At 38.4% G+C, this 12157-nt stretch overlaps 3 protein-coding genes across 3 annotated transcripts in view; 2 read left to right on the forward strand and 1 right to left on the reverse strand.

Moving 5' to 3' along the window:
• LOC113500177 (GRAM domain-containing protein 1B-like) overlaps positions 1–9472 on the forward strand; it is a 32457-nt gene extending 22985 nt beyond the window's left edge. Inside the window, 14 exon segments of the mRNA XM_026880885.1 lie at positions 332–428; positions 2765–2772; positions 2774–2865; positions 3305–3464; positions 3572–3632; positions 3635–3678; positions 3795–3954; positions 3957–3986; positions 4322–4375; positions 4914–4996; positions 4998–5032; positions 5423–5455; positions 5457–5550; positions 5857–9472. Coding sequence (XP_026736686.1) covers positions 332–428; positions 2765–2772; positions 2774–2865; positions 3305–3464; positions 3572–3632; positions 3635–3678; positions 3795–3954; positions 3957–3986; positions 4322–4375; positions 4914–4996; positions 4998–5032; positions 5423–5455; positions 5457–5550; positions 5857–5946 — 1041 coding nt within the window. The 3' untranslated portion in view covers positions 5947–9472.
• LOC113500262 (thymosin beta) overlaps positions 1–12157 on the forward strand; it is a 292534-nt gene that overhangs the window by 258921 nt on the left and 21456 nt on the right. The gene's annotated exons all lie outside the window — the stretch shown is intronic.
• LOC113500265 (ubiquitin-40S ribosomal protein S27a-like) lies at positions 10008–11982 on the reverse strand. The gene is given in 5 exon segments (XM_026880986.1): positions 10008–10180; positions 10183–10243; positions 11073–11099; positions 11101–11269; positions 11819–11982. Coding segments are annotated over 5 exon segments (465 nt in total). The 5' UTR covers positions 11944–11982; the 3' UTR covers positions 10008–10097.

A 12157-nucleotide genomic window follows, 5' to 3' on the forward strand; every position in this document is an offset into this window, starting at 1 on the left:
TGTGTGTGTGTGTGTGGTAGTTAACATAGTTAAATTTAAACTTAAGTTTTACTAAAGACTTTTGCCTGCCGAATGTTACATCACAGCTATGTATAATATACACACCTTTATGGTGACACATACAGTTATGGGAAACTTAGACCCAGTTTTTCTGTTTACCTTAATAATTGTTCCATTAACGTCTAAAAGTCTTGGCCTGAACCTCGCAAGCAGCATCTTAGTGTACATTGCATACTCTTGACAATTAGGCTGGTGAAGCAGTCAAACAAACTGTACAGATCATTTGAAATAAGGCAGCATGTAGTTTTAATGTAGTGGTTGTGTGTGGCAGGAGCTGGCGGAGTCCTCGCTGGAGGCGCACGGCGGCGCGGAGGGGCGCGACGAGCGGCCCGCGCGGGGACACGCGCGCGAGGCCTCGCCGCCACTCGGTCAGTACACACACTACTCACACACCAACACGGCCAGCTGTTCAGCTGTTTGTTTTCAGCGCCTGGTCATTTAGAAGTATACTAGCCGTAGCCCGCGGACTCGCCCGGTTCCTCAAAATGATCCCACGGGAACATAAAACCAGTTTTTAAATGGTGTGTTAATCCTGGTTATAAACTATGTGTGCGCCAAGTTCCGTGTAAACCCGTTCAGTGGTTTTTGCATGAAACAGGAACAATCATCCACATATACAATATACAAACTATGTATGCACGATATGTTTATCGGTTGTCTAGTGCTCATAATAAAAATTTTGCTAAGTTTGAGTCTCGATGGCAGCAGGACGCGGGTACCATTTGTGACTCCCAAATTCCCTTAAAGTGGCTTTAATGGGTTGGAATTTTGCCCAAAAAAGTATGAATGTAAGATGTTCACATGAGAATCCTGATAGAAATGCGTGATGTGGTGAGAATGGATAAGCTAATTAATACCAACTACCAAACTCGTGACATATTTTGGGGAAATTCTCAACTCTTGAATTTACAAATCTCTTTCAAATATTTTTTTAGTTACACTGTATGAAAGATATGCTGTAGAAGAAAGTGATTTACATTTAAGGCTGGTAGAGAAATATGAAAGAAATTTCGTGAATCCCTTTCGAGTTGCACTTAAAATTTTCAAAAAGCCATACCTTTTTACACAAATAATAATAAATGGTTAGATGGTTTACAACTTCAATCATGCCGAATATAAGAGATAAGAAGACACAGTTATCATCTTTTATCAGCATCATCATAAGTATCTTAAAATAAACAATATTTTCTTACTTCTTTTTATTATTCATTCAGTTCTATTTCTTAATTCATCTCCATACCTAATTTCATCGAAACCGGTCGATTTTTTTGACACACACACACTATGAATACTACTTAAGATAGTCTTCATTTACAAATGTATGCAGTTTTACGATTGTTTACAAATAAGCCCTACTGCCTTAAAAGACTAGTGATTGTTATGCAGGACCGCGTATCCTAAATGTCCTTCGGTATGTAACAATCTGATGCGTTTAAGGTTCATACTTAATAATGGCATATTGCATAACATGTTATAATTAATCTTAATTAGTTAACCTGTATTATTCTCCGATATTTAAGAAAACAAATCTTACTTGTTTCTTGCTCTACAATCGTGTGATATTTGCTTGTGAGAATAGAAGTCAGGTTAGAATTTTTTTTTTTAAGAAAACAGACTGAACTATTTATTCTAGTAAAACTATTTTTATTTATTTTATCACTACATTAACAAGTAATGTGGATTTAGATAGTAGACTGTTTGTGCATTCTAAGTTTTTATCAGCCTGTTTGTGTTCCTATCAACAATAGTACTCTTAATGAGTTAATCCCCAAGAATGCAAAGTTATGCATGGTTTAAGTTGTCAGCGTGTCTGTAAATAAGTTGTGATTACTGGTCAGTCGCCGCGCGGCCGTCGTGACGCGCTCTCCATTGTCTTACAGTATTATTATATTAGTCCGATGAGACTCGTAGCTATGCATGCAGTTAGTACTAGAAATGTGTCTGAAATTTTTTGAACTGATTTGTGACTTCCGGACTAACGAATCAATGTTGAATATTCGTTACAAAGTTATACATCTTTTTTGAATGTAATAGTGTGGGATTTGAGCAAGTCACACGATTGAGATCCACTCAATAACATATTCCTGGGAACTATTGTGGTCCATCTGTACTATAAACAAATACTTCTGTCTTTCGGCAGTCGGGAAAAATTATGTGAAGTTGGACAGTGCATCAGTTTTATTCCATATTGTATTAATTCTCATTATTTATTGAACAATAAGAAAGAATGTTCATGGTTTTTAGTGGTGTTATCAGTGGTATGGATATTACTATGGAGGTTGCTCTCATGGAGTGTTGTGATGAAGAGTTTGCCGCAGAGCTGAACATTTACAAGAGTTTATTGAAATTTGTGATATGACTACGCGGGATTCACTGGTAACTCGATAAGTACGTTTTTTTTGGCTATAGGCTGGTAAAGGCTTGAACTAGCAGCTAGTTTTGATAAGGGATATCTATTCCATTCTGGTGAAGAAGACAGCTCTAAATCTAACTGCAAAAATCTCCGTGTACTCCGACAATATATATCCGGTAACCTACCCTGATTAAAAGGAATTGTAAGGTATATTGTTTAATTTACCATATCTCTAGGTAAAAGAATATACCTACAACAAATAACAATATGTGCCATCCCATCATCCATGTTATTATGGAATTATAATCAGTACATTAGATAGTGGTTGTAACAATATTTTATCGATTCCAGTGACGAACGGGTGATGCAGAGTACCGCGAGGAGGAGGCGGGCGACACGCTGCCCACAGACATGTCCGACACCAGCGACAGCGAGCCCGACAAGCCGCACAAGTAAGGAACTGTACTATAGGCAAGGGGAGAAAAGCGCCCACACTGGTAGCAGTGACGGCAGTGGTGGAGCCAGGGTTCAATTGCTAGTTTTATGGACAGGTGGAAAGAAGTGCCACACTGGTAGCAGCGGTAGAGCCGGGGTTCAAAGTTTTGCTATATGCTATACATTACCCGCGCACCAGCTTAATGCGGGAGACTTTGCACGGCAGTTAAGGTTTAGCTAGTATGAGTCTGAAACTATCCGCTTTCTCTCCCGAGGAGATGTTCATAGTAGAGTAACGAGTAACCTACGTCACTATCTCTGCTTTCCGGTTATTATTACCTTTAGCAAGAATTTTGGTTAATCGGTAAGCAAGATTCTTGCCCTCTAAATAATTGGACTTATCTTAGACTATATAACATAGTACATTATCCTAACCTCATGTTGATGGTAACTTAGTGGCGGTGACGTGGAGAAGTGCTCTGCAGCCCACGACGGCAAGGTTCTCCTCCGCCAGGAGTTCCCCTTCAACATAGACCAGATGTTCACCATGATCTTCACCAACTCCAAGTTTAACTTGGACTCTTGGCCGCGAGAGGGGACCACAGATTACGTACAGGTGAGCGGACATGCGGACTATCAATGGGAAATGACAACTCTAATGTGTTAGCTGATTTTGATATTTTTTGTATGAACATCTTTTTGAATGTTTTGTTTTGTCCCCAGGCGCCATGGCAGGCGCAGGGCGGGCTGAAGTGTCGGCAGATCAGCTACACGCTGGGGCTAACGTCGGACCCATCGGGCCCAAGGAAGTGCAGGTCACGGAAACACAGGTAACGACGATTATTATAAAATACTGAAAATAATGTACGTATTTTTTCCAGCCTATAGAAAGAAGCTAATTGATTATTACTGCTTAAAATTTACTAAAACACGATGTTTACTGCAGGTAATGAACAAGTGCTCGAAGCCGGGCATGCTGTACTCCATCGACTCGACGAGCGAGAACGCGGGCATCCCCTACGCGGACTACTTCAGCGTCGAGGTGCACTACTGTCTGCAGCGCGTGGCCGAGACCAAGGCCCAGCTCGCGCTCTACGGGAGCGTCAAGTAAAGAAGAGCATGTGGCCCATGATCAAAGGTAACACTGCAATGGGAATAACAGGAATATCTACCACAAGATCTTAAATCCAAGCCTGTAATCATCCTTAGAGGAAGAGTTCGTACATTTGTATTCTAAAAGTTCACCATATCGATGACCTAAGTGAAAGTGCTGTGGGTCTTAGATCCCGCATGTAAACTTTCTTTTGATATGCATGAGTTATTGTTATAAGTCTGGGTGTCTAGATTTTAACACATATTTATAAAACTGATAGCCATCAATAATCGTCTTTTCTGTGTAAATTTCTTATAGTTTCGTCGTTATAAACTTGTATACCTATAGTTTAATTAATGCTAATCATGTGTCATAACTAGCATTCCTAGAGAAGAACACGATGTCGGGTCTGGAGGAGTTCAGCCGCTGCTGGAGTCGCGGCTGACGGCGAGGCCGACAGCGCAGTGCCGCCGCCAGGAAGTCGCGCAGGCATCGCCGCGTTATACGTTAGTACTCATTCATATATTATGCTCGTTACAGCCTTCGTACTCGAAGGCTGATAATGAGAGAGTGATGATATTTAACTTTAATTGCTGTTAAATTAAAATATCATCAACCTAATTCAAAAAAGTTTTACACTGGCACTAAGGCACGATGAAAATGAATCAATACAAGTTACTACCGATGATATTTATTAGATTTCGCTAGCATGGAATCATTTATTTCCTGTGAATGCGTGAACTAAATCCAATCACCACTACATTTCCCGGTGATAGTAAGCCGTAGTGTTGGCAACAAAAATGTCTATGTTTGCGCAAGGCATGAGCCATTTTTGATATCTCGCGACATCCGCAGCGTCGTCAGCGGCGGGAGGTGAGTCCGGCGGCCAGCGTGCTGCCGGCGGCGGCCGCGCGCGGCCGCGCGCGCCGGGGCGGGGGGGCGCGGGGGCGGCGGCGGGGCGCGGGGGCGCGCGCCGCGGCCTGGCTGGCGGCGCTGCTGGCGCGCTGCTGCTCGTCAACGCGCTGCTCTACTGGAAGCTCTACCGCCGACAGGACGCCCTACGCCTTCGATCTAGATGATTTACAGAACAGGTACGAATGGTGTTGTTTGCTTGTTTTGTGTGAATGTAAATATCAGTTTACAGTTGCATTCAGAATAATTAACAAAAGAAAAAACATTTTTTTATTAGTACTTAATATTTAGTTATTTGTTGTTTTTGGGTGATATTTGAATATGTTAATTTCACGTTTTATTTTAATACATTGCTACATTGATTTCATTTGAATGATATTCAATCTTATAAATTACCATTATGGATATTTTAGTCTCTAGTGGAAAACTATCTACGACAGCACTCATATGCATCCAGTAAATGATAAATTACTATAGACTGTATTCTATACCCATAACCCGTTGCAACTCCTGACATTCTGCCAAATGCCTCGCAACCCATGTCATGCTATATGCTGCGGCGTGTGCAGGATGAGCACAGTGAGCGGGTCGCAGATGTCGGATGGTCCAAGCTGCTGGAGAGCACACGCACCGCCAGCGCGGCCAGCTGCTCGCCTGGCGCGACGCCTTGCAGCGGGCTGTCGCACACCTCGCGCAGGTTTGTGTTTGCGTCAATAACACTTGATGCCTACTTATTACCTGAAATGTTACCTCATATTATTTTGTTTTACAATTCATTTGAAGTAAACTATTTCTCAAATGTCTTTAATCCTGCAACAATGGTAATGATAGCCTGCTACTCATGGTACGTACTCTAGATTAACGTTAACTATCCTTTAACTAAAATAGTTTGAGAACTTACAATTTTTATTACACTTTCCTTTATCTGGCTCTAATCCTCCTTTGAACGTAACACTTGACACATTAGCTTTATGATATTCTAAACTATAACTTTTGTTCCCAGACTGAGCAAGCACTAGCGAAATTACTGGAAACTATAAAACCTTCGCTAGAGAAAGCGCAACGCGACGCGGAGAACAGAGACGAGCTCTGAGCGGCGCGCGGAGTGTGACACATACACAGCGGGACTGCCCACACTACAGCTCTACAACATTCATTTACTCTACAATTCCATGCAATACTATGTGCTCGGTTCTACATAATCTAGCAAAGAGTTGATTTGCACTCAACAGAACCATCTAAATATCAAAAACAATCATTTTTATAAGATGACAGTACTAGTGGCAGAGAAAGATCACCTGTACCGCCATGAAATAAGACTCCAAATATGTTCAGCGTTTCGTTAGACATTGCTCAAACTATGTAAGGTAATCGTTTAAGCTATGATATGACCGATGTTGATCATACAACCACTGTGTATGTACAGTCACACGCTGCGAGGTAATGTAATATATTTTATCCTAATTCGTCTGTTAGAGGTTTTCTCGACAATTCCTACCCCGTTTCGGTTTAATGTTCGTAAAAGCACACAGTCCAATACTTAGCAACGATTTATACATAAAGTATATCTTTTGGTGAGTGTATTCCGTAACTATTTATTTATTTGTTAGTCAATTCTTAGCTCTGTCCAAAGTTTATAGTATGCTAAAATTCTGTCAGTGTGTGTTCAGAATTTATTTGGTATATAACAACTCAACAAGAGATGTAACTTTACAGAATACTAAATATGGCCTCCTATTTGAGATGACCCCAGCACGTAAGAAAACCTCACAGATCCCCACTGTGATAAAGTAGATACAAATAATAATTTTATTCCTCTAGTGAATACTGTTTACCTTCGTGACGTATGTACGCCAAGCGTTGTACTTCTCCTTTCCAGTTTACTTGCTAATGTAATTAATTATAATTATTATAATTATGTAGATTTATTGTGTTGGAGGTGAATGAGGCCCCGGGTACCTTATTAATTATTGTAAATATAAATGCAATATTACGACTTAAGATGTGAATGGCTGTTTTATACCACTTAATTATCTAAATCAGAACAGCTTTCCTTTTGAATGATTTGATAATTACAGGTATCTGTTCCAAAACTTTGAAAAGTGTTCATATTTAAAGGCACATGTTTGCTTTTCTTTTCAACAAAACGAGAAAATCACCCTTACCAGGTTCCTTGTATTTTAATTATAAGACTTTGTTGTATATTTCATAATTATGCTTTAAAGATTATGTGTTCGCCGAATTATCTGGCAAATGTCAGTAGTTTGTTTCTATGTATAATGTCATAAGTAGGTAAGCAGTGGTGGTTACACAAGGTCGGGGTAACATAAGTGCGTGTGAGTAATAACTGTTACTGACTACCAGGTGTAGTTGTGTGTGTAGGGGGGGCCTTATTCACCTCGGTGTCGAGTCGCTGTACTAGATGTCTGGAATGAATGCGTTTTATGTAAATTTAATGATCACAATTTATATATTATAATTTAAAGTTTAGTTCGTGTGTGAAATCCAGTACAGTGTATACGAGGCTTAAGATTAACGTTCAAAACGTAATAAGTACTTATGGCAGTTATATTAAATGTATGTACATTCAATAGTGCACACTATTTAATTGTTGCATGAAAATATATTTATTACGGCTGGCTAACGCGGACTTACATACTTGAGAGAACTTGTCATTTTGCAACATAAATGTTAAAACATGTACAGATTATATTAATAAAAATATTTATTTAATATGTACATATTCTAGGAAATATTGTGCATTGTTGAGTGTTAATAAAATTCGCAGGCGCAATAATAGATTTATATTAATATATCCAGTAAAGGCTTCGTAACCGGCGGTTTGCTTCTAAACATAAACGTCAATATAATAGCCGCCCACATAGGCGCCTGCAAACACCACTTACTAAATGTACTTCACTTATTTATTTGTCGATAATTTTAAATTATTTATCAGTTTTATCACAAACTTATAAACACGGTTTCCCCAAATACATATTAGTATGTATGTCTATCAAAGATATTGACAGCTCTACCAAAAATTCTTAACCACACTCGGTATTAGGTTTCGATGATTGCATTTGAAGAGTTAGATATATTGTTAAGTAAGGGTATTGTGTAGTTGACTACCGCCAAACGTCGTGATACGCGGCATAGTGCTAAGAAAATGCGTATTTTTCAATTCGTTTAGACATGTATCGATTTAATGCGTATTCAATTAATATTTTCTCCATTGGTCTAGAATTATATACCGTTTAAAGTATGAATGTGTATAAAAACACTTAAGAGTGTACCTAATAAAATTACAAGAATAAAGTTTAAAACAATTTCTTTGTTTTGTATTCTCTTTTCTAGCACATAATTGATACATGTCTGATATAGATGTAATAGTTTAATTATATTTAAAACGAATCTATAAATTATATGTACTATAATAAATTTAAAAATATATAAAAGAAAATTATCACAGTGTTGTTTAGAATCAAAGAGTATTAAATGTAAGTATGTCGATGTTATCATCTAGAAAACAAAGGAAAATAATGTAAATTTTTCAGTTGTAGTAATGATCTCTTTTTGTAAAAATATTTTACTACACCTAGTTACGTTTCGGTGCTTTAGTTTTATTGAAAAATGTAATGTTTTTCGTTATTTTTAATTGATGTTTGTATATTGAACATGTCAATTATGTATTTTATTTATTGGTAAATCATTGAAAGGAATCCACGTTATTTCAGAAGATGCCTCAAGTTTTATTTGCATATACTTTAGCGGGACACGTGTAATGCCTTTAGAATAAATGAATTGTGGAACAATATTGACTCATCGCAGTTGTAATAAAACTTCATTCCAGATGTGTGAAATGATCTGAACCTATAGATAAGGTGGAATGGTGGGACAAATTATATATATAGATTCCTATTAGATATACCTTTGTGCATTTCTAATGTGAATGAAGTTGGTCTAGGAGCGGGCAGGAGTTCACAATTGTTATAGAGAATGTCTGCCATGATGTCCTAAGTTCTCTAAACTAGTGCTTGAGAAACATTCATTTGTCTACGTTCAGTTTTAGTGAATGAGTAGCAAGTGTAGCAACTGTTTTTGATCTTTCTCAATACTGGCTGCAATAAGTACGTTGCATTTTGAGCTCTATTCCGTGAACCTAGAGAATAGTGTGTCAGTTTAGTGTATTATTATTGCGTCTGGTATAGAAAGCTCCCAAAGAATTGCTCTCCAGACTACAGTACTTTGCTACAGGAAATGGACGTTATCTAAAAGTAGAACTTCGGACCTTGTTTGTGTGTAACCTGCTAACGCAAGATCCCTTTTATCGTGGGTTCAATAAGCTCAAGTAAAAACTTGCCTACTACCTATAAATTTCCCTAACACTATATTTATGAAGTAAACCAATAATGACACGAGTTTATATCGTTTACGGTCGAATCATTCGTGTAGTGATGTGAGCGACAATAACGAATGCCCGCTCTTCAGTTCATGCGCCGGTTTGAGCGCTAGCCAGAACTAAGGTGAATTTATTGCACAATTGTAATTCCATTTTAGGTGTAATGGATTATGTAAGTTAGACAATTCTATTCTCAGTATTGAATAAATATTTTAATGAATTCACTAGTTTTTTTCCTAATCTCAAATTCTAATACCAAAGATCGAGGGAAGAACCCGCAAAGATCTCAGGATGAGATTGGCTTGGCCAGGCATGTGGAATAAATGAAAGCCTCAAATATTTTAAAGATTATTTAATAAACAAAAGGAATATTTAATAAATAACACTCCTTTTGTAAACCAGGCACTTACCTTGAATGTCTGCATTGTTTAATTCTCCTCAATTAAGAAAAGTTCAAATGGAAAGCGCATAAATATTGTATTCATACCTTGACAAAGTCAGCACGGCTTAGCGACATAGGAACATTACTTACCAAATCAATGAACTAATCAGCTTGTGTTGGTACACCCTACAGAAATAGATCGTTACGCTAACTACTGCCAAGCATTATTAGTCTTTTCTAGGTAAATATTCGTAATGGGAAAAGGATGATAAAACTACGAGCATATTGTGCAAAGGAAGTGGCTACAGCCTAAGGTTAGGGACATACTTACACCTGAAAAAGAAAATCGCCTGCAAAAATAAAACCAACAAAATACTCGGACACTGTGTCAAGATTTATTATATTATAAATCCATCATACACAGCAAGTCTGAGCGATTGGTCTTATAATTAAGTCTTAGGGCCTATTTGTCATCGTCCTTGAAGACCATGGTGCTGTGGCACTTGCCGCAGTAGTGGCGGTCCTCCATGACGGCCATGAACACCGGCCGCCGCACTGCTCGCCCGTGCACTCACGGCGGAGGCGGTGGATCTTGCCATTCTCATCAACCTGGAAGAATATGGAAATGTCATATTAGTATCTATTTTCATAATTTATAATAATTTAGGACATGCCGATTGCCATACAAGTGAAATAGAAAAAAAAAGCAAAAGAATGTTGTAATTTTGCGAGGCACTCATGTCGTGACGTCACCTCACTACGCAATCAACAAAACTCTTGCGAACCTCAAACGAAAAATGTAACGATCTACTACTGTATCTGGAAGACCCTAATTTAAAACGCTTTAATCCACAAAACGCGTCCCCAGCAATTTCGTAAAGAGATATTATCACTACCCGTGGGGGTCATTACATAATCTGACAAGATGCGGGTCATTCAACGGATTCCTCATGAATCATGCATAGCTCGCAACATGCACGAACGTGTCCCGCCTCTACCTCGCCCTGACTCACTACAAACAAACAAACGCCCTCTCAAGTCGCGACTCGTCCGAGGACTACTCTTCAAGTTTCAAAAGCTTTTATTACATTCCCGAGAGATTTCTTTGAAACGCGCTCTTTTATTTAGCGACAACTTTAGTCCGGGTTTTCCTTGTGTCCAGAACATGTCCGTACGTGTAGATTTAAAATTTGAAGAAACCTTCGAAAATAAAAAGATCTACGCGACTGATGGTAGGCAGGATGTATGTCAATATTGTCAATGAAATGAAAATAATATATTTTCTGTACAAAAAGGAATCAGAGTGGCTACTTTCCAGACAACATTACAAATAATTACAATAAGATAAAAGATTCCTTATCAGTTTGTTTAGTTTTGCGTAACATTGTGAAATAATTTGTATGGAAATATCCTAAACACCATTGTGGGTGCAACTGACCTTGTAGAACCTAAGGACAGCGAGCTTGAACCTTCTTCTTCTTGTGCTTGATCTTCTTGGGTGTGGAGTAATTCTTCTTCTTGCGCTTCTTGGCACCACCACGCAGGCGGAGCACCAAGTGAAGTGTGGATTCCTTTTGGATGTTGTAGTCTGACAGGGTACGACCATCTTCCAGTTGCTTACCGGCGAAGATCAATCTGTATGAAAAAGAATAAATTCCTGATTAGAACTTTTTTGTTTAAAGTGTTGTTTCTAAATACTGTTCAAAATTCGAGAAGAACCATGATATTCATCAAAAAATTTCGCACTGAATTATTTATTGTATATTTGACAAAGCAAAACTACTTCATGAGCTATTTTCTTTTTGTAAATTCCTGGCATGAATGAGATCTTATTCCTTTGTCATCTTATCAGTTAATTATCAAATGAATCTGGCCGGACTGGAATGTTGTTATAATTAGACCCTTGACCCCAGTAAGGCGATCGCGCGCGAATTATATTGCATTCCGAAGATATCAACCTCCTTTTATAAGTGCATTACCTGTACATAAATTCAGACAAGGGCTAAAAGAGAACCGAAAGAGAAATATAATTGCTTTTTCATACAAACTAGGCGCCAAGTATACCTGTCCCTAAAGCTGGATAAATCCTCAAACTAAGGGGTACAAAGAAATATGTTCAGATCATAATGATGTGCCAGTTACGTGTTTATTTAAGTAACAACAAGGTTTATGTCTTGATCTCACCTTTGCTGGTCTGGGGGGATTCCCTCCTTGTCCTGGATCTTAGCCTTCACATTCTCGATGGTATCCGAGGGCTCGACCTCAAGGGTGATGGTCTTGCCCGTTAGGGTCTTTACGAAAATCTGCATATTGGCTCACCTAGACAAAGGAATATTATGGTTAACAAAAAGAAAAAGTACAAAATTTTACTAGACTAGAATACAATGTGCAAAAATGACCAAGTATCAACAAAAAATCTACTATATTAGTAGTACCTAAGATAAAATCTAAAAATTTACTTAACTAAGATTACACTTCTATAGTAATACAGCTAACAAGATCTATAAACCGCGGTACCTAAGC

Source organism: Trichoplusia ni, chromosome 13, assembly GCF_003590095.1.
Source record: "Trichoplusia ni isolate ovarian cell line Hi5 chromosome 13, tn1, whole genome shotgun sequence".
NCBI lineage: Eukaryota > Metazoa > Arthropoda > Insecta > Lepidoptera > Noctuidae > Trichoplusia > Trichoplusia ni.